The 27,868-nt window shown below is 39.7% G+C and overlaps 2 protein-coding genes across 3 annotated transcripts in view; one reads left to right on the forward strand and one right to left on the reverse strand.

Moving 5' to 3' along the window:
- Positions 1-3,752, forward strand: part of LOC123772701 (collagen alpha-2(IV) chain) — a 46,314-nt gene extending 42,562 nt beyond the window's left edge. The window contains exons 27-31 of the mRNA XM_045766035.2: positions 550-720; positions 991-1,176; positions 1,833-2,010; positions 2,482-2,596; positions 2,813-3,752. Coding sequence (XP_045621991.2) covers positions 550-720; positions 991-1,176; positions 1,833-2,010; positions 2,482-2,596; positions 2,813-3,160 — 998 coding nt within the window. The 3' untranslated portion in view covers positions 3,161-3,752. The remainder of the gene's footprint in view (positions 1-549; positions 721-990; positions 1,177-1,832; positions 2,011-2,481; positions 2,597-2,812) is intronic.
- A 1,760-nt stretch (positions 3,753-5,512) lies between these two features.
- On the reverse strand, positions 5,513-26,799 carry LOC123772704 (RNA-binding protein 34). 2 transcript variants are annotated; one of them, XM_069303483.1, is made up of 11 exons: positions 26,758-26,799; positions 18,485-18,619; positions 16,706-16,836; positions 14,618-15,320; positions 14,090-14,160; positions 13,713-13,900; positions 12,381-12,499; positions 10,786-10,872; positions 9,039-9,185; positions 7,704-7,859; positions 5,513-5,817 (listed from the first exon to the last, which is right to left on the reverse strand). In XM_069303483.1, the coding sequence occupies exons 3-11, from the start codon at positions 16,756-16,758 to the stop codon at positions 5,719-5,721; spliced, it is 1,623 nt and encodes a 540-aa protein (XP_069159584.1). In that variant the 5' UTR covers positions 16,759-16,836; positions 18,485-18,619; positions 26,758-26,799; the 3' UTR covers positions 5,513-5,718. The 2 variants fall into 2 exon arrangements, with proteins under 2 accessions (XP_069159584.1, XP_069159585.1); XM_069303484.1 differs by lacking the exon at positions 5,513-5,817 and adding an exon at positions 6,531-6,563 and having other exon boundaries at positions 26,758-26,790.
- Positions 26,800-27,868: the final 1,069 nt, after the last annotated feature.

Consider the following 27,868-nt stretch of genomic DNA (forward strand, 5'->3'; position numbering starts at 1 on the left):
GAAAGAATTCCTGAGACCTGGAACTTCAAAAACAAGAAGTCATAGATTTAAAGTAACCAAAGAAAGCTGCTGAAGAAATATAAGACAATTCACTTTGGCTAACAGTGATAGACGATTGGAACAAGTGAGGTGGTGGTGGAGGCCAAAACCATCAGTAGTTTCAAAGTGTTATACGACAGAGTACTGGGAAGACGGGACACCACGAGCGTAGTTCTCATCCTGTAACTACACTTTGGTAATTACAGAATTTTACTTCAGGAAGCAGCTGAATGCAAGAGCTCAGAAAATACTGTACTAAATATAGTACAGTATATTCATGCAACCAAATAAATTAAAAATGTTAACAGCAGCTTTTTTGTAAGAAAGGAGGTACAGTATATACAGCACAGCAAGATCAAATACAGTACATGCAGTATGTATGTACTGTATATACAGTACGTATTTGACATCTTTGTCAAAACGAATGTTTCAGTCAATTTTCTCCTTATATGGTGCATTATGTAACTGCTTATCTATATTTCTTTTATTTTATGAGATAAAATCTTGCAGGTGGTCTTGGTGCACCTGGGTTCATGGGTAAGCCTGGTCGAGATGGGCAAAAGGGACACAAGGGAATGGTCGGTGATGGAGGACTGCCAGGGCGCCCAGGCCAGCCAGGTGCCCGAGGACTGAGGGGTATCCAAGGCTTTGATGGTCCACCAGGTTTAATAGGACAGCCAGGTCTGTACCAATAGAAATCCTACAATTCTTTAGTCCAAATTAACTTGGAGCTTAAACTTTATGAGTTGAAGAAGAGCTAGCTCACAAATGTCAAAACATATATGAATCCATTTTCAGAATCGAGTGTGAGTGAACAAGTTTAGAATTTCTGGGGGTAATAATCTGCATCCTCCCAAAAACAAACATACTGTTTATATGAATTTAGAAACATGATATTGTACCTTAAAATAAATATACTGTATATTGATAATGTTTAAACTGTCCATGCAGGCCTCCCTGGTTTAACTGGAGACCCAGCCCCTCCAGGCCTGCCTCCCAAATCAAGAGGCTATCTCATCACCAGACACTCACAGGAACCTATCGCTCCGGTGTGTCCCAGTGGGACTAGTGTCATGTGGCAAGGCTATTCCTTGTTGCATGTGATGGGTAACCACAGGGCTCATGGACAGGATCTTGGTAAGTACTTGGTAGAACTAGTCTAAGCTACTCTATCCCTTTGAGATATATTTTATTGTCTCAATAAATGTAATTGAACTTAAGTTTGTATTGATATAAGGAGGAAGTAAGCTGCAAAAGGCCTTTTTGTTCCATGTGAGGCAGCTACTAGTTTCCTATGTATACACAAAACAAATTCGTTCATATGTCTAACTTTTGCTTGAAACAATCCAGCAATCCCACTGGTAATTTGTTCCATAGATTGACCTCCACATTATGAAACCATGAACTAAATTACCCCGACTTGGGGTCTCTTGGTGTGTACAAAATTCAAAAGGCAATTTTTTTTTTTTGTTTTTTTTTGCACAGATCACAGCAGCACTTTGGTGGGTTAATTCAATTGAATGTAATATTTTTCTATATAATTTTGATATACAGTATTTGAAAACATTGCAGAAGCATTAGAATGAATAAAATCCTGTCAAAATATAATACTGTATTCAAGATTTTTTCTTAAACTTGTTTCATTCTACATTGGTATTAAGTTTCGTTAATATTTCATATATGAATTTCCTACAAATAAAATTTAAACATTCTGCCACAATGTTTACTACACAACAGTTGTCCAACTCCAGAAAGTGAATTATGTCACGATAAATAATTGTAATTTGTAACAGGTGCTCCTGGAAGCTGTCTGAAGAAATTCAGCACGATGCCGTACCTCTTCTGTAACCTTAACAATGTGTGCGACTACTCTCAAAGGAATGATTACTCGTACTGGCTATCCACCACCGAGCCCATGCCAATGATGATGACACCCATTGAAGGACCACAGATAGAAAAATACATTTCAAAGTAAGCAAATGTGTTATTTATGAAGCATACTCTGAGCATTTATTAAGATATTATTTATATAGGAGACTTGAGTTGCATTTTCATTTAGCCAGTTTCAAAACATTTTTTCAGCCCATGTTTTCCTGGTCATAATATTTTAAACATTTAAACCGTTGTTGCCAATATGTATCGTAGTCAGAGATGCTTCCCACTTCCTACTTTGGTGACAGGAAAGTCATATTTGATAGTACAATTGTACAAGATATGCAATGTTGGTAACCGAATGTGTTGCATGGTTGACGATCGAGCCACGGGGATGCTAAACCTTGAAACCACCTCAAGGCAAGATGCAACAAAATATTCAGGGCTAAAAGGTGCTAGGTGTGTTGTGTAAAGATCCATCAATGGTAATTAGGATACAGTTTTACTAAATGTACTTTATGTGGTATATATAAAGCCCTATTAATGGTAATTGGGATTCGTTTTTGCCAGATGTGTCGTGTGTGAAGCTCCATCAATGGTAATGGCAATCCATAGTCAGACACTGGAGGTTCCTGACTGCCCTGGACAGTGGGAGTCACTGTGGATTGGCTATTCATTTATTATGGTAAGTTACAAAATTTCATTAAGTTTCAGCGTAAACAAGTGGAATGTGTTACAGGGGGGAAATAGTTGAAAGGTAATTCAATACAGTTTTAAAGGCAAATAATAATAATAATAAATAGGAGAGTTGAATCATTGCATTAGGTAGGACTTGAGCTAATAACACTTTGTAAGACAACTTCAACCCAGTCACAATTTCCCATAATTTTTCTCCCCACAGCATACTGACTCTGGAGCGGAGGGCTCTGGCCAGTCCCTTATCTCACCTGGGTCGTGTCTCGAGGATTTCCGTTCCAGTCCATTTATCGAGTGTACGGGGCAAGGTCGCTGTAATTTATTCCCCTCTGCATTTTCCTACTGGTTAGCAACAATTGAGGTTGAGCAACAATTCCGAAAGCCTCAACAGCAAACACTGAAGGCTGGGGACCTCAAGTCCCGTGTCAGTCGCTGCAATGTTTGTGTTAGGAAAAGGAGTAATATTCCTGTAATTCCAACTCCTCCACCAGAGTTCAGAAGACAACCTTATGATACTACCGCATTTGATGATAGGTACTATTACGGTGGCTAAATTTGGTTTAAGATTCAATTAAATTTAATGCTTAATTTTATTTTTCCCCAGTAATTTAATGACATTCATATCCTCAGTAAACATAAATATTGTATATGATAGCTTTATTAATTATTATCCAGTTCTCACCTAAATTATGCCTGTGTAAACTATCTTTATATGATTACAGGCCTCACTCCTCCCTACTGCTTCACCCAGTTGTTGTCCATAAATAACGCTTACCTGTGATTCATACTTTTCCCATAGCTTCTAAAGATGCCTTAAACAGCTACCTAGTGTTTCAAATTAAATTGTTTGCACCTGTCCTTAAAAATGGTGCTATCTTATGGTGTAAATGAGAAGTTTGTCATATCTAAGTCAGCCATTTTTTAGTCTTTAAGTTACAATGTCTGCTCACTGCCATTTTATGTATGATACCAGTGTAGATGAATGTTTTTATCAGTTTAGGAGACTACGATTATCTGTACATAGTAATGGAATTCTTATAAAAAAATTACCTCTACTAGTGTCTTGGTTTTGACCCAATGTTGATAACACTTTTCTTTCAGATAATAAAAAATTATCATTCGGATAATTTTAATTTACTTTTTAATTTTATTTTATTATCCTCATTTAAAATATAATTTATATATTAAACTAGAATAATTGTCTTAATATGGTCTAATGTGAAGGAGTGCACAAGTACGTTTCTGACAACTTTATGTAAAATATTGAGTAAAATCAAGTATTGCAGGAAGTCGTTACACTTCTTGCTTAGTTCAACGTGTTTGGTCCACCTACATGGACCTAATATATTGATCTTAATTAAGTATGGCAATAAGAATGTGGTTATGATCTCCAGCTGCACACTCACCTGCTTCAGTCAGTTCGCTCAATAACCAAAACTATCTGGCAAAATATAAGTGTACAGTACTGTACTATCATTGTCCTGCCACCATCTTGTCACTGGAAGCAGGGATTCTCGAGATTGCAATGCTATTTAATTTAAGCTATTAGAATAGCAGGAGGCACTGTTGTTGATTTGGACATTTGACTCCCATCCCACCTTTGCCAAGACTACTAGCCCCCCCGAGTACTGTTACAATTCCTTTTTAAAGTCATACCCTTCCAATTCTGGTGGTGTACAGAAGTTAAATGTTTTGTCTATGAATATATATATTCCCTCCCCATGCCAATGCAACACTCATTGGAAGTTTGACCACTGAGCTTCATTTTGCCCACTTTGTGGGAAGTCTGAAAACTATCGCATGCCTGGCAGGGCACCCAAATCGCACCGGAAGGTAGGCCGAGCATTCTCGGTGAGCACACAACCCAATGTTAAACTCTTTCACTCACAATGTTTATAATTAATATTAAGACTGCAAAATTATATGCATGATGCCATTTGAATCATCATCCACTCTTGCTTGTTTTGGTTTTATACCACATAATGCTTCATTAGGATGCAAAAGTGTTTAGTCTACCAATACATCCCGAACAATGTGCTGCATTAATTGAGGTGGTCATCCTACATTCTCTGTCCTGTACTCACTTTAAAATGGAGCAGTCCATTCTACACCTCGACCACAAGGAAACAATCTCTTTCAAGGCATCACTTTGGCTCAAATTGTTCATCAGGAACCTCTGAGCCAGTCCTCATTAAAAGTATGCACTGGGGAGCTACTGAAAGCCAGCCCAGAAATCAAACATGGAATACAATTAAATGCAATTTTCTGGGCAGCCTCAGTAGCTATCCATACCTGACCATCTTTTTCTGTCTGGATTGGGAAGTGAAGCAAACAAGCAGGTTGAATTCTCGGGAGACCCTGAGCTGTCATCTGATGATGCATGCATAGTTTATTGCCATTGGGCAAACTATTGATTTCCTTATTTCATCTTTTCTCTCTCCTGTGCTTTCTGGGCTGTTTTACTGTTATAAGGTTGATCTCCAATCCCATGCTTCCCGCTCATCTATGAACACACCAAATTTGGGTTCTTGTGTTCAGTAGGCCCGTGCAAGTTGAGGCTTGATAGTTTTATGGACATTTCTGGGGTACCAGAGATAATACACCTGAGAGCTACAGAGGCCATCTAGACAAAGAAAATTCATATAGAATTACTGTAATGATAATGTACAAAAATATAGACTACAGGTTAAAATAAAAATAAATAAAGTAAGGTTGAATTTTTATGAAACACTTTTTTGGTGGGTCCATGAAGCCAGCTGAACCCCTGGGGTACAAGAGTTAGACAAGCACATGCCCAAATAATACCACTTTTAAGCATAATAAATAGCATAAAATTTATATAATTTACTACTCTAAATATCAAAAAAGATATTATATTACATAAGGATGATAATAATACAGCAAATAAACAAAGATTTTACTTTCTATATTTCATAAAACTTCCATATAATTTATAAGTAAAAAAAATGGTCATAATACTTTTAAAAAATACTTTTAAGTGTGTCCCTGTACTACTACTGATAAAACAAAAAAATGAACAGACCATTCAAAGTTCTGAAATCAAAACAACCATTATTAAGAATATTGCAACACCACTTCCAGCAAACTAATTTAAGCCGCTTTCTTTGCTCTTGGCTTGACACCAGTCAGCTGGCGAGCTATGGCAAACTTCTTTTTATCTTCACTGGTGAACTTTCCCTTCTTCTTCATCTGCAAATAAAATATGATTGAACATAAGCCTTCCATCGTAACAGACTTTCATCTAGCTGTAACTGCTACCACTCCAGAGTGAGTATGCGTGAACCCACAAATATGCCAGTCTATTCAGGTGTTTCCCATAATGTCAGTTCAGGTAGGTGATCAACCTGATCAACCAGGCTGTGACTCGTACGTCAGCCTGGTTGATCAGTCCGGCAACCAGGAGGTCTGGTCGACGACCGGGCCGCGGGGACGCTAAGCCCCGGACCACCTCAAGGTAAGGTGTACCAAAAACTAGTCAGTTAATGCAATTATATCCATGACAATTTTAATTGATGCAGGCAAGGCCATAAACATGTCAATGCATGCAAATGTGGAAAATATTGTTTTAGGCCTTACCAAAATCTGCAGCTTCTGTTCATTACAACATATTCGGTATGTTAAAAGTTACTAGACGGTGCTTTTTCAAGATATTTGCATAACCCTCACCTCTTCTGTCATAAGATTTTTAAGTGGGAATAGTTGTTTAAAAGTTTCTACCAAAGGGGAGACAGATGCATGGTGGTATTATAGATATAGAAAAAGTGACTGGATCTCTACACATACAATGTAACCTCGACTTATGAATGCCCGTACTTACAAATTTGAGTTAGGACCCCAATTTTGACAACTTGCGACTTTGTGGATACACATATAGGTCGACCGAGCGCGTGGTTTCTGGTGGCACGGGCAACGTCGCCTCAGTTTACCAGAGCCACCTGCTTAGTGACAATCGCACTTGAATTCTTTGTAAAGACTCATTGTTTTTGTGCTTTTGTTTTTTGAACATAAAAGTAATTATTATATATCATGCCATTGGTCCCAAGAAAGTCTGTGGTATTCTCTACCTAAGAGAATAGTTGTGAGTAGAGGCAGTAGAGGATGTCCCTTCCTCATTAATAAAATGTGTTAAGTATGGGAAGAACTGCAAAGTTTTGTTGAAAAACTCACCCAGAGACAGCTGTAGCAGGCCTTTGCATTGACCTTTTAAATGACAATGTGATGTCTCACTACAGACAAGTGTTAAAATGTACGGAAAAACAAGTGTCTTTACACAGATTCTTAGTAAGATAAACAACCAGTGAGCCACAACCAGGTCCTAGTAGTATGTCTGCAAAATGTAGGAGAGAGTACCCCAGAAAAGTCATCACTGCCTGATGTTATAATGGAAGAGGACTCCCCTTCCAAACAGTAACACCTCTTCCCCCCCCCCTCACCATCTTCTATATGCCAACAAGTCATCAATAAAGATAAGCTATAACTTGTACATACTATAGTAAAAAATATGCGTGTGTATTATGTATGAAATGTATTTTGAAGTTAATATTTTTGAGAGTGGAACAAATTAATTCAATTTACATTATTTCTTATGGGAAAATTTGTTTCAAGTTATGACCCGTCTCTGGGAACGGATTAAATTGGTAAATGGAGGTACCACTTTATTCTCATTTTTGTCTTGTGTCTAAATATGCATCAACATTTATTTTATCACTTGATAAGAATAATCCAGATAACTTGGTGATAAAAAAAAGGCACATTTCTGGAAATCTGGGCCCTGAACGACATGATCTAGACTTTGGAGGTGTCACTGTACTCTTTGTGCTATGTTTACCCATCACTCAAGTTCATCTTTTCTGTCTGATTTTTTTTTGCTTCCTAGTCTCACTACAAACTTTTACTAGTCTTATAATTCATAATCTTCCTTTTTGTTTATCCCAGAAATCCCTAACAATTTTACACCAGGTGAGCACGTCTAGATATGTATACTTATACTGAATAAAAAATACTAAGTGCAAACACAGGCACACTGATGGAAGGCCAAAATACTTAAGCAAAAAATAAATAAAATATTAACTAACCTTTTTAAATTTCTTGGTTTCCATCATCTTCACCCCGGAGAAGTCGTCACTCTTCCGCTCTCTCTTTGTTGAATTTGTCTTAATGGGCTTCATGAATGCCAAGCCCTGCTTTTTGGATACAACTCCCAGCTTCTTTGTTTTTAGGTTATTCTTAGCCTGCAAGAGAACACAGAAATTACTTATAACAGCTAAATATAATGCACAGTCACAATATGTAGCTATGTATATATTCTGAAAAAAAATAAAAATAATCTGTGGTATTTGACAAACTGTAACAACAGGTAAAATGACAGATGACTCCAAATTCAATGTTAGCATCAACTTTACAGCCATCAGTATAAATAAACCAGCCCTCACGGAGGGAGGAATGCTAAAAAACTAATAGATGCTAATATTTAACTGGCAATGTTGCTCTTTGTAACTTACCAGAAATGCAACTACAGTATAGTATACCACCTCAAACACCACTCAAAGAACTAACTTTCAGATAAAGTTATAGCAATTAAAGCCAAGAATATGAAGAAATATGGGAACTGATCTCCAGATGCCATATGTAATGCACTGAAACACTTTATGGAAGCCCCCCTCCATCCACAACTCGAAGGATAGGTTCAACAAAGAATTTTGAGCATTAGAATTGTTAGGCTATAAAACAACAGGTACAAGGTTAGTAGGCGGTGCATAAAGAATTCGACCTCACTGATAGGCAAGTAGAATGAAACTCTTGTATGACAGTGAATTTGTTCAAGTCATTGTTCAAGTCAAGTCACCTTAGCATAGACCTACAATTTGTTACTAAACAAATAATGCAGGACATTTGTGTAGAACAGGCAAGTCACAACCTAGAATTTAGGAAAACAAATTTAGTTTTACCTTTGAGGAAAACAAACTTGCTAAAGAGCAGTTATAGGGTGGAAAACAGGAAGTGCTTGAAAAAGATGCCTAAAAAATAAGGAACTATAGAATGAACAGCCTCACTGTTAAGTTAGAATTCAGGATAAGGATGAATCCCTATGAATGTATCTGATGGACTGAAGACAAAGCCCTTAGACCTTTGTCTAAAGTCTCAAACCATAGGGACATTTATTTACCCCTAGTGCGTGCAGCGAATACAGCACTGCATCGAAAAAGAGGGAAAGTATGGGGTTTAGGTTATGGGACTTGTAGAGGTTTGCAAGTGTTCTGCTTAGAAACTGTTTACACATATCCAAACATCATGACACACAATGTTGTGAGATACACTCCAACTGATTTCATATACAGGATACTGTATGAAAACAGCAACAAGAAACAAATCTTATATCTACTACAAAACTTAACAAATTATTAGCTTACCTTCTTAAATTTTTTGTTTTTGATGTTCCCCTCCTCAGAATCGTCAGCATCCTCTTGGATGATATTTTCCTTTTTGGCCTTAATTACCTTCTTTTCCACCTTCTTTGCCTTCTTTCCCATCCGTTTTGCCAGCCTGTCAGCCTTGGACTGCAAGGGAATAAAAGATGAGAAAAGGTGACTGGGTGACGTGGCAAGGAATAAGGTTCTGCTTAAATATGTAACTGAAGAACAAGATGACCATAGTACTCAATATGACTGAAAACCTCAACCATCACTGGAGGAATTAGAATCCAGTTGTGTCTTTATTATCTGGATCATCAAAATTTGCAATGTCAATAAATAGAAAATTAAGGTCTTGTTTCTATAAAATTGTACCCTTACCATGTCCTATTACCTGCTTGATGGGGATCTGGTAGTTCTACTCCCCCAAGCACGGCCCAAGGCTACACTTGACTTGTGAGAGTTTGGACCAACAGGCTGTTGCAACGGCCCACAGGCCCACATATCAACCACAGCCCGGTTGGTCCTGCACTCCTTGGAGAAAATTATCTAGTTTTCTCTTGAAGATGTCCATGGTTGTTCCGGCAATATTTCTTATGGATGCCAGGAGGATGTTGAACAACCGTGGACCTCGGATGTTTATACAGTATAGTGTTCTCTGATTGTACCTATGGCACCTCAATATGTTGCTACCAAAATAGGTAACCATAGGTTACCATATGTTGTTACCAAAATAGGCAGAAATATGAACTCTTACATGCAGCAATGACATTAATGCACTGCCCTAAAGCAGTGTACTCTTGTAATTACATGTTGTACCTCTTTATCCTGAATGATCGCTTATGAAGATGTCCCCTGTTCTGCCTATTTGCTTTTTAATTGGCATCATAGCATGTTCAAGGGGAAAAGTACTGTGGTAGCAGTCTATGTTACAGTGATGTCACAGACACACTGACACATTTTTGACACATAAAATACACTTACATTTACACAGAAGGCCTGCTGACCTATGTACATATTTGAATCTTTTACATGCAGTCCAATGTGACACGGATATATTTCATTGTCATTTCTGTCTTAGGTATGTCCAAACCTAGATAGTGCAAGAACACTTTAAGGATGCCTATATTATGGTAGTGAGGTATTACTTTTCTTCAAGAACTATTGTACCCAAGGCACAGTCTGGTGCCAGTCTGGTGCCTTGGAGGAGGCCTGGTCAAGGACTGGGCCGCAGGGTCATTGAGCCAAGAAAACATTGCAAAGTAAGGCAGACTTAAGGTTGAAGATTTTGCCAAGTGATTTCATAAAGAAATGATAGCTCATAAGCCTTTGTTTTGCTTAACCATTTTCTTAATTAGTCGAGCATTGGCAAGGGTGGAAAAAAAAATCTGGGTAGCTATGTAGTTTTGCACAATGTCATATAGCCATTCAACATAAGGTTTCTAGTGTTTTGTTAAAGCAGTAGACCTATAAACCTATGTACACTTTTGTTCACAAAGTTACACCCATTCAACACTTTGAGAATGCCTTGAGGTTCATCAACTTAAATTATTTTAATGGGTCTAGTTCACAAGCGTATCCTGCATAGATTTGTACCTTGTAGATTATGATCATACAACTTCAGATGTCAACATTTATATTCAATATTACCTAAAAAATTTAAGACGAATGTGGGGATCTTGAACCCGGAGCCACCGCGAGGCACAGCTAATATTAAGGCAGGTACAGGCATGCACGTGTTCCTTACCTTCTCGAGGCAGCGCTGTACTCGCAGCTGACGATTCATGAAGAGTTGGCCATTCAAACGTAAAGCAATCTCTACTGAATCCGTCGACTGGAAAAAATTTGAAAAATTATTATTTGGGACACATGAAGAAAACTAAAAAGTATAATTGAATAAACTTAAAGTTTTCATACACATACAAACACAAATAAAATACATAAAATGCTGAACATTTTGAATATGCACATTAAATTGATGTAACAACAAAGAGAACTGTCTCAAATGTAAAACAAACTACGCATGATTCGATAATGCTAAATAAATAAATAAGCCTCCCTAAATAAGCCTCCCCAGACCAGCAACTCAGAAGTGTGTGTGTGTGTGATAGAATAAGCACAGGCTAATCATGGTGGAGGGATGGAAGGGAGAAGGCAAAAGAAATGGACAATGAAGGATTGTTTAGTGGGTCTTGTTTTGGTAATATGCAGTGTTTGTTGGGTTCGTAGCTGTGGGAGTAGTGAAAACTATTTTATGTGGGTATCACCTAATAGATTAATACAGTACAGCACATTATTCATCATAAATCTGAATTGGATACATTTTTTAATACATTGGGATAGGCAACAAATGAAGGTAATGATTTTTCATACAACCCGCTGATGTCAGCATTGGCATATTGGTATTCTGATGAACACTAACAAAGCTTAATTTAACCTAGCCAAACAAGCCGAGGCAATTGAGAAATTACTGAAGTGGATTAGAGTATCGGACAAACAGAAAACAAAGATGCAGTGAAATAGGAAGAGTCATGAAGGAGGGAAGTACAGTAGCAAGGCATGTACCACAAGACTTAGTACTTGAAGCCTTATGGAAATGACCTTCTGTGTGAGGTGGGTTTGCACATGTCACTAAACTGATGAGAATGGGTAACGACTACGAGAACAGCAGAAAGCTGCATGACCTATGAAAGATAAAGGCTGAAGGATTGGCTAGACAAATGGCTACAGGAATTTTACCCCCCTCCCAAATTTAAGATAACGAAGTTTTGGAAACTCAAAGAGACCAGAAGAACAGTAGTCTAAGAGTGACAGTTGCAGCAGTCAAAGCAAAAGGAACCCAAAAGTGGGTGTAACACAAGCCTTAAAATGAGAACCACACATTAAAGGATCCCTGTTGTTCAATGCAAAATGTTGATTTACATGGATATTGTCATGTGCACACGTCAACATTTGATTCTTGATGTGTGTGTAACAATATCCATGACATTAGCAGAATTTTGCCCAAAGATATAATTTATAATAATAGTTTATAATAATATAGTTCAAATATATAGTTCAAATAATATAGTTCAAATAATATAGTTCAAATAATATAGTTCAAATAATATAGTTCAAATAATATAGTTCAAATAATATAGTTCAAATAATATAGTATAGTAGTCAAATAATATAGTTCAAATAATATAGTATAGTAATTAAATAATATAGTTCAAAATATAATTTCTGTGAAAACTGTAATTTATCAGCAAATGTCACTAAAAAATTTTGCAAACTGTTTGGTGAAGTGTTCAATAATATTTTAATTCCAATGGTAAAACTGAATGCCTTAAATTTACTTACCATAAAGTTAACATAGCCAAATCCTTTTCCAGACAATAATTTGGTATCTCTAACAACTCGTACGCTCTCTATCTCGCCACAGCGTGCAAAGTGTGCGTGAAGATCCTCATCTTCAACTTCTGTTGGAAAATTATTGAAATAAAATTAAAATGATTACTTTGCCAATTAGTTAAGATGACTATATATAACATTCTTAAGAGTTTTACTGACCTGTGTCGATTAAACTGACCATAATGGTGCTTACTCAAATGAGGCAGAAACAAATGGGCAAAGTTTCTTTCACCCTGAATGCCCCTGTTACCTAGCAGTAAATAGGTACCTGGGAGTTAGTCAGCTGTAACGGGCTGTTTCCTGGGGGTGGAGGCCTGGTCGAGGACCGGGACGCGGGGACACTAAAGCCCCGAAATCATCTCAAGATAATCTCAAGATACTCTCACACTGACAAGCATAAAAGTTTAACGTAGAAATGTTACCAACACATTTAAAAATAAAACAATGACCATAAATTCTTGTTATGGGAAATATGCCGCCCATCCTCCTGTTTAGATAATACAGTACTTATAGTAACCATGTGCACCATCATACAGTACTTATAGTAACCATGTGCACCATCATACAGTACTTATAGTAACCATGTGCACCATCGTACAGTACTTATAGTAACCATGTGCACCATCATACAGTACTTATAGTAACCATGTGCACCATCATACAGTACTTATAGTAGCCATGTGCACCATCATACAGTACTTATAGTAACCATGTGCACCATCATACAGTACTTATAGTAACCATGTGCACCATCATACAGTACTTATAGTAACCATGTGCACCATCATACAGTACTTACAGTAACCATGTGCACCATCATACAGTACTTACAGTAACCATGTGCACCATCATACAGTACTTACAGTAACCATGTGCACCATCATACAGTACTTACAGTAACCATGTGCACCATCGTACATCTACTGACATAATGGACAATTAGAAAGTAGAATTTGGTACTATTGAATTTGGACAAACTGGGAAAGATCTTGTATTATGTTAATAAAAACTTACCTAGTCTAACCATCCTAGGCTTAATGTACACTATTTGAGGCCTAACGTGTACACTATTTGAGGCAGTACATGTGTGTGTGTTATAATAGGCCTAGGAATATTTAAGTTTGGTTTTTAGCTTCATTTTTTCCAGACTCAATAGTATCAGATTCCACTACCTAATTGTTCATTACATCAATATATGTATGATGGTCGACAGTTACAAAATGTACTACTACCTAAACAAGACAATGGGTTGATATGGTATGGAGACCCGATACTACTTACCAAATGAAAGGTTGGCAACAAAAACTGAATTCTTGGTGTTCCGCTCTTTATTTGGAACGGCCTTATCAACACGGAGATGCTTCCCTAGAAATTCTACACCATTAACCTCCAAAGCAGCCTCCATCATACTGCTATCCGCAAATCGAATATAAGCATTCAAAGTTGATCGTGAAGGATGTAAGTTACGCCTAAGGAAAATGAAGATTATATAAATAACACTAAATACATATAATACAGTACAGAATAACACCTTCACATAACTTCACAAAAACTCAAACCTCCAGTCTCGCTAATCTACATTGAATCTCTATACTGTATTTATGAATGATTTTCATTCTTTGACACAAAAAAAGTAGGAAGACAGTTGAAGAACTTACGTAATGACAGCTTCTTTTTTGCTTTGTTTGGGGTCATTTACAGCTGCACTTCTAAACCTAACCGTCTCAATCTGTGAAGATAATGTATTTCAATAAAAGATTAAAAGGTAAAAATTACCTCCATACATGAAGATAATATACCTTTTATATTTTTATACATGTTGAAACAATCAGTTAATCCAACCCACACATGAAAAGAAATGAAAATGACAACATTCTGGTCCATCCTGGACACCTTATCAAGATGTGACTTGATAAGTACCTGGATGAACTAAAACAATGTCATTTAAAGTCCCCTTATTATATTATTAACTATATACATACTGCACATTAATTATAAACCTACTGTAGTTCGTCTTTTTAACTTGACTAGACCTATTCCGAATGATGTATGCAAAACTATTTCAATAGTACTAAGCAGAGATCATATCCTCAACCTCGTGAAACACAGAAACATGTCTGAATTCCACTGGATTTTAATATTCCCATAGCACACCTACATGTAAGTATAAACAAACCTACACTTACCTTACCGTACTTGTTGAAGAGACGCCTAAGATCTTTAACCTTGGCATTTGCACTGACATTACCAATAAAGAGTGTTCTTCCTGCCTGATCCGGACTATCTTTTCTTACTTTAGGCTTCAAAGCAGTACGGCTTTCACTGGGAACAGAGACAGTCGTCGAGGGGTCTGGTGCTGATGGTGACCCTTTATTCAAATTTTTCTTCTTCTTCCTCCTTTTCTTCTTCCCCTCACTATCTGGTAAATTTGGCTTGCCTTCACCTGCGACATCTGATTTGCCTGAGTCCTCCTGTGATACAAGTTCATTTTCAATAATCTTTCTTTTCTTCAGACTAACAAGTCCGTTAGTTGAAGATTCTTCAGTCTCAGTGGTACCAGATGTTTTCTGTGCTAAAAATTTATTTTTATTCCTTTTTCTTTTCTTAGGATTAGTGTGTGTATTGGCTGAAGATTTCTCAGCCAATGGTGTGCCTTCATTCTCGGTAGACACATCAGTTACGGGTTTGACTTCATTTTTGGCAGTAACTTCATTTTTGGCAATGTTCTTTTTTCCTTTCTTATTTTTCTTATTCTTTTTGGGAATAGAAGATGCATCAACAGGTGAGGACAATGTCATAAGCTCATTCACATTTCCGTTAATTTGTAAAGTCTTTTTATTTTTATTCTTTCCCCTTTTATTTTTCTTGAGAACTGCTGTGTTTGGTTTCCTGCAAATCAAAGACGGACATTTAGGAACATTTTCAGCAATGTTACAAGAATAGAATAACAAAAATGCATACTTGGTTGAATGAATGAATTACACTCAAAACAAAGTGCATATTTGAAGGAGTTTACAAATGGAAGATGAATGCAATGAAAAATTCTTGAGTGAATGCATGTGTAGATTGATTATGAAAGTGTACAATGTCACAGTAAATGATGTTCTATGAATGCAGTTAATTAGGAATGAGTGAATGTTAATCACTTATCCGTAACATTTTACATGGAACGTTTTGTTTCCATCTTTGTATTACAGATGATGATAAGATGCTGGTGAATGCAGTGGGGCTACAGTGTTTCGGATAATAGTATAAATGGATGGGTGTTACTTTAAATAAAACATTATTAAACTAACTTTTCCACACCGTATTTTTACTTAATCTTCGTTTGGCAAATGCACCCCATCCCATTAAAATTGGAAATGTGGGGATATATCATGGGGGACAATGGGGTGGTAATTGAGGAACACCCCCAAAAAATAAAAACTTTGAACAATAATAATTGTGGACTGAAGCATAAGATTTTTAAATATACTGTAAACAAAATTGTCCAGGTCTGGTATATGGCATAATTGCTAAGGATATATAGTTTTTCATTTATTGTACAATAGTAAGTTGACAGATTTAGCACCTACTCCTGTACCTTCCAGGGTGGGGATTAAAATATATATATACAGTATACTGTATTACTAAACTTAAAATCAACACCACACCATACTGTGAAAATTCAACAATAACACTCTTATAATTATGTAGAAAAATTAAACCATGCTCATGAGAAAATGAACTGGAGCTCTGCATTGATTTGAACCTGCGACCAAGGCACCCCCAGTCGCTCCCCTTACCACTCTACCACCCTGACTAGTTAAAAGTTATACAACCAGGCTTCCACTGAAGCTAGTCCAAGCTTTACAAATAATGCCCAAGCACTCGGGGTCCCGGTAAAGTAGTTCATTCACTATACGCCTCAACTTTGGCACAGTGATGAGTGGCTGGGAGTGGCTTGGTCGTGGGTTCAAGTCACCTCACAGCTCCAGTTTTGTCGAGCCTGGCCTCAGGCCGGGCTCAGGGAGTAGAAGAACGCCCGAAACACTCTCCAGGAATGCTCCAGTTGATTTTCTTATTGATATGTATCACGTTAGTGCGACTTCATTGTGTAAATCACGGTTAGGTTATTGACACTATCCCAAAAAATACTTAAAACACTCAATTACAAGAAAATTGCATGTAACATACAAGAGATCCACTTCAGCACATCAAGGGTGATGAAATACTAGAATTAGGCAAGACACTGTAGAATAACAAAAAAAAAAGAATATCACCCTTTTACTTACTTAATCACTTGAAGAGACTTTCCCTCTCTTGTTTTGTTCTTATTCTTCTTCATAATTAGTTCTTCTGAGCACTTTTTTGGACAATATAATTCTTTATTTGAAGAAATGGGTTTGCTCTAATAGAAGAATTTCTGAAAGAAAATATTTGATTAATAAACCAACCATTAAGGGATAATGTTTTACTATACAGTACAGTGCTGGACCAAATTAAGTCATGTGGGAATAGAATGTTCTTCATAGCAAATATTTAAATATAAGCAAGTTAAAGAAAATAGTGTAAAATTTCAAGAATGATTAGGCAAATATTAGACAATGTTAGGGGAAAGATCCACATTACAGATGAGATGATGCATAGTGTCCTTATGACCAAAAGTACACTCAAACACATTAAATTTACTTAATTTTTGTTTGGGGTGTTGTCCCAGTTATATAATTTAGTTATAACTGTTGTCCCAGTTATTTTTTTAAGTTCATCAGTTCTTTCTCTATTTTGTCTTTCATGTTGATAACGCTGGGTACTACATGAATCACGGGCAAACAATTAAGTTTATTGGTCCACAATTAATAAAACCCTATTATAGTCATGAAACCCCCCACCAATGATAGATTTAATAGGCCTATATTGAAAACTAGGAACAATGAGTGTGATTATTGTAAACATACATTTGAGTTTTGCAAAATGAAAGGGTTAATGATCAGATTGACAAGGGTCTCGATGAGGATTCGACCTATGCACTGGATGTTACCAGACGCGCTCTAGTCAACTGTACCACAACAAGGTATAAGAATTGCAACCCGGAGTGGTTCTGCCCCCACGAGGATCCTGTCAAGACTCCTTGTGAAGTTGTTCATTGATATACAGTATCACATTGTGATTTTTCTGTGTAAAGGGTTAATGATAAATTAAAGTAACTATCAAACTAAATATATAGTTTTTAATGTACAATATTGAAGTGAAATGCAGGATAATTAAGAATATAATAATTATGTTAATTCCAGGCTACACATTTTGTACATGAATGTACATTTTTGGGATGCTCTCTGAACCTTCGTCAGAGAGCATCCCAGACGCTACCTTAATCGACTGAGCTACGACATGTTCATCTAATGAATCACGCAATTGTGATTTGTGTAATGAAGTAAGGACGAAGAGGGACAACGGCTTATTGACATAGCTCGAGTGCATGGGGGGAGTTGTGTAAAACCCTGGTTTATGCCTCGGAGAAGCTGCAGGATCCAGTAAGTTCAGTAGAACTTCTGTTTCAACGCCTTTTGACCATGTCGTAGCTCAGTCAATTAAGGCAGTGTCTGGGATGCTCTCGGACGCAGGTTCGAATCCTCGTCACGGCCCTTGTGGATTTGTTAATAGAGGCCATATTCCCATACTTGTAAAAGTTTTAAATCCTCTTTCCCGAAAATACCTACATACAAAAAGCAGCAACAAATTATGATTTGAGTAGAGTATTGAGTATTGCTGGTGGCCCCTAGACCATGGACTGCTGGGTAATCCAGCCCTGTACCAGTGTAGCATATATACCCATACCTTTCCTATATTTACTACTCAACTTTTTTACATAGAACTTGAGTATAATAAACCTTGATAATACAAAAAATACAACCTCCTCCCCAAATACAGCGTTGAGCTCAACCCTCAGGAATATGCCCTCCCTGAGCCACATGGGCCGCGAGGCCCCCCTAGCACACCCCCACAACATGTATTACTGCAACAACACCCAGTGGCAGACTGTGTTGCAACACAGCGCCCTGCAACACACTTACACAAGGCGTGAAGATGTACGGGTTAGTGAGGAGCAGCCATAACACACAGGGATCAACACGGGCCGCATGCGTCCTGGAGCCGCCACTGTTACCACCACTCGACCACGCGGCCGCCACGCCACCCTCACTCTCACTCTAATAAATAATAAAATAAAATAAAATAATATGTATATTCCAATAAAAATACATACATACAAGATGAATTATAAACAGAATGTTGGCTTTTCTAGATAGAGCTAGTACATAATATGCTTAAAGCCACTAACCTACACAGCGATTCGGACAAGTAATAATCCTCATTGTTTATTTATAACTAATATATTATAATGGATACAGTATTTTCATCTGGACTTAAACCTACTAATTAAACACAGCATATTCGGTATAATACAAGATTATTAGTATATTTATACTTTTATACACAAGGGGACATAGGTGGAAAGTGCGTACCCAAATGAGCCACAGATTCAATTTCTTTCTTTATTATGCACCCCATACCCATCCCGTGGGCGGTGGTGTAAAGGATTACAGAGGCACATAATCGGTTCAGGAACTGAACCCTCTAGTTCGTTTAGCTAAGCAAATAACAATTTTTGACGCTAGTTACAAAATTATCAATGTTGTATACACATGTACACATCCTCATTACACACACACATATACCTAGTAGCCAGAATGCACTTCTCGGCCTACTATGCAAGGCCCGATTTGCCTAATAGGCCGAGTGATTTTCCTTATTTTCAATAATTTTTTCCAAATAGTTTATTTGAATTATTAACATTATTTTATATTATGACCATAATTTATTGAGTTTGTTGTGTTAGTTTAGGTTAGTCTAAGATAGGTTAGGTTAGGTTAATTAGGTAGGGTTGGTTAGGTTCGGTCATATATCTACGTTAGTTTTAACTCAAACAAATTAACTCATACATAATGAAATGGACAGATTTATCATTTCATAAGAAAAAATTGGAAAAATATATAAAATCAGGAAAACTTGGCTTATTAGGCAAATCGGGCATTGCATAATAGGCCAAGTACGACGTTCTGGCTACTAGGTACAACATTATATATATATATATATATATATATATATATATATATATATATATATATATATATATATATATATATATATATATATACGTATACATATATACATATATACATACACATACATATTTAAGCACCCCACACAAATACACACATCAATAATATTTTGTCACAAGTGATTCAACAAGAGGCTCTCAACAGTCACTATACAAGGCACTTTACATCTATGATGAGTCACACAGTTACTAGTCTTGCTCCACACCCACCCAACTGGGCGGCAGCTTTACAGTCATGTGCTCCACACCCACCCACCCAACTGGGCGGCAGCTTTACTGTCATGTGCTCCACACCCACCCAACTGGGCGGCAGCTTTACAGTCATGTGCTCCACACCCACCCACCCAACTGGGCGGCAGCTTTACTGTCATGTGCTCCACACCCACCCAACTGGGCGGCAGCTTTACAGTCATGTGCATGCATTACCTACAGTAAGCAAATTTTAAATATTTCGCTAAGATTTCGGGCAGCACATCATTATGAATGAAGTACTTACACATTTTTTGTTCACTATTGATGGTGTTATCTCTAAATTTTCGCTTTTTTCACATTCCATTATATAATGACACAAAGTATGCGAATAGCTCAGTTTATATTTAGTCAAATCTACATCAGCAGATGTTACAAATTCCCAGAGGTACTTGTAGCCGAGCCTAAGCCTAGCAGTGGTAACATCTAGAAGTCTGCTAACATTATTGGATGACCCATAGACGTGCGGTTCTTCCTGCATAATAGAATGATGATAGATGGAGTAACTGGTGTGAATTTCACTTTGCCTATTAGTGGCTTTAGGCATAGTATGTACTAGCTTTATCTAGAAGTCCAACATTCTGCTTGTAACTTTTTGCATGTATTTACTTTTACCTGAATAAACATTGTTATTATTATATATAATATTGTTATTATATAGATATTAAATGTGGGCTGACGTGCTTAGCGCACTGCTTATACTGTTGTATATCTTATTATTATCTATTATCTATCAGCGAGGGCTTTGTCTCTTATTACAGAACGAATAGACTCAAGATGGTGCAAACAATACAACTGCAATAATCCAGTGGATTATTTGCAATGTTTGCAACTAGACCTTAGTTGCACACTTCATTGATTTTTTGACGCCAGAGGTGGATAGTTCATTAAGTATCCCTTGTTCAACCAGCGGTGGTAGTTTATTGTGCACCCCCGAAGCCCGACCAGTTGTGTAACCGGACCCTGACCAGTTGTGCAACCGCAAGCCTAGCAAGTATACATCTCATCCAACCCCCACCAAGCTAAACAGCCCCAGAGCCCAACCAAACTCCATTCCTAGCTCGACCAAACAAAAATCTCCTTAGCCTTACCTAAAACTCGCCACTTGCCCTAGAAACCAACTATGGAGCCATAACAAACCAAAAATTGAACTATGTACAAAAAAAGAAACCCGGATTTCTAGCAAACATACAACCATGGAGCCTTAGCAAACAAACCTGTAACACTAGTACACAAACAAACCCTGGAGCACAACCATGCACGAACCGGAGCGTGACCATACACAACCCAAAGCCCAACAAATCACATCCCCGGAGATATGTAATCAGAGTCCGAACCAGTTGTGAAACCAGACCCCAACCAGTTGTGTAACCGGACCCCGACCAGATGTGTAACCGGACCCCGACCAGTTGTGTAACCGCAAGCCTAGCATGGACGAACGAAACAAACAATTCAAAACAAACAACATCTGAAGCACAACCATGCACGAACCGAAGCCCGATCATGCACAACCCGAAGCCCAAGTGACACCCCCGGAGCCCGACCAGTTATATAACCGGAGCCCGACCAGTTGTGTAACCGGAGCCCGACCAGTTGTGTGACCAGACCTCGACCAGTTGTGTAACTGCAAGCCTAGTAAGAACAAACCGAACAAAAAACATCTGAAGCACAACCATGCATGAACCGAAGCCCGACCATGCACAACCCGAAGCCCAAGTGACACCCCCGGAGCCCGACCAGTTGTGTAACCGGAGCCCGACCAGTTGTGTAACCTGAGCCCGACCAGTTGTGTAACCGGAGCCCGACCAGTTGTGTAACTGCAAGCCTAGCATGAACAAACCAAACAAACAACATCGAACAAACAAAATCTGAAGCATAACCTTGCACAAACTGAAGCCCGACCATGCACAACCCGAAGCCCAAGTGTCACCCCCGGAGCCCGACCAGTTATTTAACCGGAGCCCGACCAGGTGTGTAACCAGAGCCCGACCAGTTGTGTAACCGGAGCCCGACCAGTTGTGTAACAGGAAGCCTAGCATGAACAAACCGAACAAAAAACATCTGAAGCACAGCCATGCACAAACTGAAGCCCGACCATGCACAACCCAAAGCCCAAGTGACACCCCCGGAGCCCGACCAGTTATTTAACCGGAGCCCGACCAGTTGTGTAACCGGAGCCTGACCAGTTGTGTAACCGGACCCTAACCAGTTGTGTAACCGGACCCTGACCAGTTGTGTAACCGCAAGCCTAGCAAGTATACATTTCATCCAACCCCCACCAAGCTAAACAGCCCCAGAGCCCAACCAAACTCCATTCCTAGCTCGACCAAACAAAAATCTCCTTAGCCCTACCTAAAACTCGCCACTTGCCCTAGAAACCACCTATGGAGCCATAGCAAACAAAAAATTGAACTATGTATGAAAAAAAGAAACCCAGATTTCTAGCAAACATACAACCATGGAGCCCTAGAAAACAAACCTAGAACACTAGTACACAAACAACCCCTGGAGCACAACCATGCAAGAACCAGAGCCTGACCAAGCACAACCCAAAGCCCAACAAGTCACACCCCTGGAGTTATGTAACCGGAGCCCAAACCAGTAGTGTAACTGGACCCTAACCAGTTGTGTAACCGCAAGCCTAGCATGGACGAACCAAACAAACAATTCAAAACAAACAACATCTGAAGCACAACCATGCACGAACCGAAGCCCGATCATGCACAACCCGAAGCCCAAGTGACACCCCCGGAGCCCGACCAGTTATATAACCGGAGCCCGACCAGTTGTGTAACCGGAGCCCGACCAGTTGTGTGACCAGACCTCGACCAGTTGTGTAACTGCAAGCCTAGTAAGAACAAACCGAACAAAAAACATCTGAAGCACAACCATGCATGAACCGAAGCCCGACCATGCACAACCCGAAGCCCAAGTGACACCCCCGGAGCCCGACCAGTTGTGTAACCGGAGCCCGACCAGTTGTGTAACCTGAGCCCGACCAGTTGTGTAACCGGAGCCCGACCAGTTGTGTAACTGCAAGCCTAGCATGAACAAACCAAACAAACAATTCAAAACAAACAACATCGAACAAACAAAATCTGAAGCATAACCTTGCACGAACTGAAGCCCGACCATGCACAACCCGAAGCCCAAGTGTCACCCCCGGAGCCCGACCAGTTATTTAACCGGAGCCCGACCAGGTGTGTAACCAGAGCCCGACCAGTTGTGTAACCGGAGCCCGACCAGTTGTGTAACAGGAAGCCTAGCATGAACAAACCGAACAAAAAACATCTGAAGCACAAACTGAAGCCCGACCATGCACAACCCAAAGCCCAAGTGACACCCCCGGAGCCCGACCAGTTATTTAACCGGAGCCCGACCAGTTATTTAACCGGAGCCCGACCAGTTATTTAACCGGAGCCCGACCAGTTGTGTAACCAGAGCCCGACCAGTTGTGTAACCGGACCCTGACCAGTTGTGTAACTGCAAGCCTAGCAAGTATACATCTCATCCAACCCCCACCAAGCTAAACAGCCCCAGAGCCCAACCAAACTCCATTCCTAGCTCGACCAAACAAAAATCTCCTTAGCCCTACCTAAAACTCGCCACTTGCCCTAGAAACCAACTATGGAGCCATAGCAAACAAAAAATTGAACTATGTATGAAAAAAAGAAACCCAGATTTCTAGCAAACATACAACCATGGAGTCCTAGAAAACACACCTAGAACACTAGTACACAAACAACCCGTGGAGCACAACCATGCACAAACCAGAGCCTGACCCTGCACAACCCAAAGCCCAACAAGTCACACCCCCGGAGTTATGTAACCGGAGCCCGAACCAGTAGTGTAACCGGACCCTAACCAGTTGTGTAACCGCAAGCCTAGCGTGAAAGAACCAAACAAACAATTCAAAACAAACAACATCTGAAGCACAACCATGCACGAATCGAAGCCCGACCATGCACAACCCGAAGCCCAAGTGACACCCCCGGAGCCCGACCAGTTAAGTAACCGGAGCCCGACCAGTTATGTAACCGGAGCCCGACCAGTTGTGTAACCGGAGCCCGACCAGTTATTTAACCGGAGCCCGACCAGCTATTTAACCGGAGCCCGACCAGTTGTGTAACCGGAGCCCGACCAGTTGTGTAATCGGAGCCCGACCTGTTGTGTAACGGCAAGTCTAGCATCAACGAACCGAACAAACATCTGAAGCAGAACCATGCACGAACCGAAGCCCGACCATGCACAACCCGAAACCCAAGTGACATTCCCAGAGCCCGACCAGCTGTGTAACCGGAGCCCGACCAGCTGTGTAACCTTAGCCCGACCAGTAGTGTAACCTTAGCCCGACCAGTAGTGTAACCTTAGCCCGACCAGTAGTGTAACCGGAGCCCGACCAGTAGTGTAACCGGAGCCCGACCAGTAGTGTAACCGGAGCCCGACCAGTAGTGTAACCGGAGCCCGACCAGTAGTGTAACCGGAGCCCGACCAGTAGTGTAACCGGAGCCCGACCAGTAGTGTAACCGGAGCCCGACCAGTAGTGTAACCGGAGCCCGACCAGTAGTGTAACCGGAGCCCGACTAGTAGTGTAACCGGAGCCCGACCAGTAGTGTAACTGGAGCCCGACCAGTTGTGTAACTGGAGCCCGACCAGTTGTGTAACTGGAGCCCGACCAGTTGTGTAACTGGAGCCCGACCAGTAGTGTAACTGGAGCCCGACCAGTAGTGTAACTGGAGCCCGACCAGTTGTGTAACCGCAAGCCTAGCAAACATCTCATTCCCCCCCCCCCCCAGTGTGCTAAGTGGGGTGCCAAAGGATCCATTTTGGGTCCAACACTTTTTGTCATATACCTAATAACAGATGAGAATATTAGAAACCACATCAAATATGCAGATGACACTAAGATCTGTGGTAAAGTGGGAAATGAACGCCATATTGAAACCTTACAAAGAGATCTACATGAACTCCACAAATGGTCAGAGGACTTTTTAATGTCGATAAATGCAAGACCTTGCATGTGGGGCATAACCCACGTCACAACTACCAAATTAACAGCACTATCTTTCAACAGATAGATGAAGAAAAGGACCTTGGAGTCAGAATCCATCACGTGAGGCATAACAGTACACAACACAACTACCAAATTATCAACATTATCTTGGAGTCAGAATACACCAATCACTGATTGGTGTACAACAAGTGAGAGCGGCAGTAAAAAAGCAAACCAAACCCTGGGAATAATCATGCGTACCTTTACCTTTAAAGGAAAAGAAAGTAGACCTTCAGTTGTATAAGTTTCTGGTGCGCCCCCACATGAATTATTGCATCCAGGCATGGAGACCTCATCTTCAGAAAGACATAGCTGCTCTGGAGCCATGTCGTACCAGAGCTATGGAGCTATGTCTTACGACAAAAATCATACCAGAGCTTAGTCATCTCTCGTATCAGGAACGGTTGAGAGCCACAGGGCTAACACCACCACAAGCCAGGCATGACAGGGCGCACTTCATAGAAACCTTTAAAATTCTAAACAATTTGGAGGATGTCGATCAGGACAATGTCTACAAAAGGTCAGATATTACACGAACAAGGACCAACGGGTTCAAACTCAACAAGCCAGAATGTTGGACAGGAAACTGGAGATGCTTTTTCACCCATAGGGTTGTAAACCCGTGGAACCGCCTACCCGCCGAAACCGTAAACGCCAAAACTCTGCTGGGTTTAAAAATACAGCTGGAAAAGATCATCAAGGCAAATGAGGGGACCTTTGACAAGCCGCCGGCTTACTGTCCTCATCGAGGCCACTAGTGTTAGTGGCCCTCAGGTAAATTCAGTTCCTGGAGGGGTCCCCGCTCCTTCCTGTTGGGAAGTTTTCAACTATTGCAGTTCACAGGACTGTCGCTTGTCACTAAACTTAGTTTTTAAACTATTAACTTGATGAAATAACGCGACCTTATACCTTATATAACCTTATACGCGAGAATAATTCTGAATACGCAGTGCGATATAATTTGCAGTCTCCGTGGTGTAGTGGTAAGACACTCGCCTGGCGTTCCGCGAGCGCTATGTCATGGGTTCGTATCCTGGCCGGGGAGGATTTACTGGGCGCAATTCCTTACCTGTAGCCTCTGTTTAACGCAACAGTAAAATGTGTACTTGGATGAAAAAACGATTCTTCGCGGCAGGGGATCGTATTCCAGGGACCATAGGATTAAGGACTTGCCCGAAACGCTACGCGTACTAGTGGCTGTACAAGAATGTAACAACTCTTGTATATATCTCAAAAAAAAAAAAAAAAAAATTACCGAATGCGGCTTTGGGTCGGGCGGCGGCGTAAGCGAGCCTGGCCTGAGGACAGGCAACTGTAAATGCTTCACCCTCCACATACTTCAAGTGTAAATAATTGCCAACAGAACCTAAATACCGAACCTAATATACGCCTAATTAAACATAGAATATAAAATTAATTTATACGCAATAACAATTATTTTTAATACACATTACATTAAAGTCGATAATAAATGCGTCTTGGGAGGTGGAGGTAGGGGGTCGACCGCCACGTTAACGAGCCTAGCCTGACGACGGGGTAGTGTAACACTGGGGAAGTGTATTCTACATAATATCCTACCCAAATAATGTTGGCAAATCATGATCCTCAAAATCTTCCACAATATCCGAGAGAGGACAGACTATTTAGCATTAGTGGAATACAAACATTTGAATACTACAGAACCCGGATGAAAAAACAATATGGAAACAATGACCCTCGGAGACATTACAAAAACTCGTTATAATAGAAAACAAATGTATAATGCATTAAGCATTGTAGGTGGAGGTAGACTATATATTAATGCGTATCTCCCAACTGCTCAGATAGCCCCCCCCCCCAAAAAAAAAAAAAATGATCAGCCTTACCTACGCCAGAGCGACGTTGCTCACGCCGCCGGTGCTCCCTGACGACTGACCGGGTCATAGTCAATGAACCGGAAGCGTCCAACCTACCCAGAGACCCTCTGCCTAAAATTATTTGAACGCCATATTGAAATTCCTAGCGTATTATAGCGCCAGGAGTATGTAAATTAATATTTATATGCATTACAGGCCTTTCTAAGGTAATTGATAGATCTGAATATCATATATTGTCTAACAAACGAATTATTTAAGTTAATATTTTAATTATGCCAGATACAAGTCTCATCGCACACAATTAGATTCGTCAGCGTATTTTTTTTATTTATATATAAAAAGAGTTCTTAAATTCTTGTAAAGCGACTAGCATGCATAGCGTTTTGAGCAAGTCCTTAATCCTATTTTTTTCCCTGGAATACGACCCGCCAAATAGGCCAAACAACCAATTCTCTGCTGGGTGAACAGTTAAGGATTGTTACCCGGTTGCCAGCAGGTCAAAGCAGGATTATTTAATTAGCTAAGATTTATCTGAATTTACCAGAGGGTCACTTGTGTTGCATCTGATCATAAATAATCATCATTGAGTTTCTGAACATTAATAGCCCAAATTAGCCCATCTTGCTTTTAAATTAGCCCAAAAAGTGGCAAGTAGCGAAATTAAAATTTGGGAGCGCTGGGCTCTCAAAAGTAGCCCAATTCGCTACTTGTAGCCCAATCTGGCATCCCTAAGGAATCATTCAGTCCCTTGTATACCACATATGTCAGATTAATCCTGGAGTATGCGGCTCCAGCATGGAGTCCACATCTAGTCAAGCATAAGATTAAACTGGAGAAGGTTCAATAGTTTGCCATCAGACTAGTACCCGAACTGAGGGGTATGAGCTACGAAGAGAGACTAAGGGGATTAAACCAGGGGTAGATAAATACATATTATTTAACACAAAGGGGCATACGCATTTGGGGACACAGTTGGAAATTGAGAGCCATAGAGACATTAGAAATATTTTTTTTAGTCAGAGTAGTTGACAAATGGAATGCTTTAGGAAGCGAACTAGAGGGTTCAGTTCCTGAACCGATTATGTGCCTCTGTAACCCTTTACACCACCGCCCACGGGAT

This window comes from Procambarus clarkii, chromosome 50 (assembly GCF_040958095.1).
Source record: "Procambarus clarkii isolate CNS0578487 chromosome 50, FALCON_Pclarkii_2.0, whole genome shotgun sequence".
Lineage (NCBI taxonomy): Eukaryota > Metazoa > Arthropoda > Malacostraca > Decapoda > Cambaridae > Procambarus > Procambarus clarkii.

What these genes read in the sequence shown, in the direction of transcription:
- LOC123772704 (XM_069303483.1), bottom strand. Translation starts at nt 16,758, where the DNA reads ATGAAGAAGAATAAGAACAAAACAAGAGAGGGAAAGTCTCTTCAAGTG. An exon ending in TTGGCTATGTTAACTTTATG is followed by an intron (nt 10,873 to 12,380) that starts GTAAGTAAATTT and finishes AATTTTTTCCAG; the next exon opens with TCGACGGATTCAGTAGAGAT. An exon ending in AAAACAAAAAATTTAAGAAG is followed by an intron (nt 7,860 to 9,038) that starts GTAAGCTAATAA and finishes GTTCTCTTGCAG; the next exon opens with GCTAAGAATAACCTAAAAAC.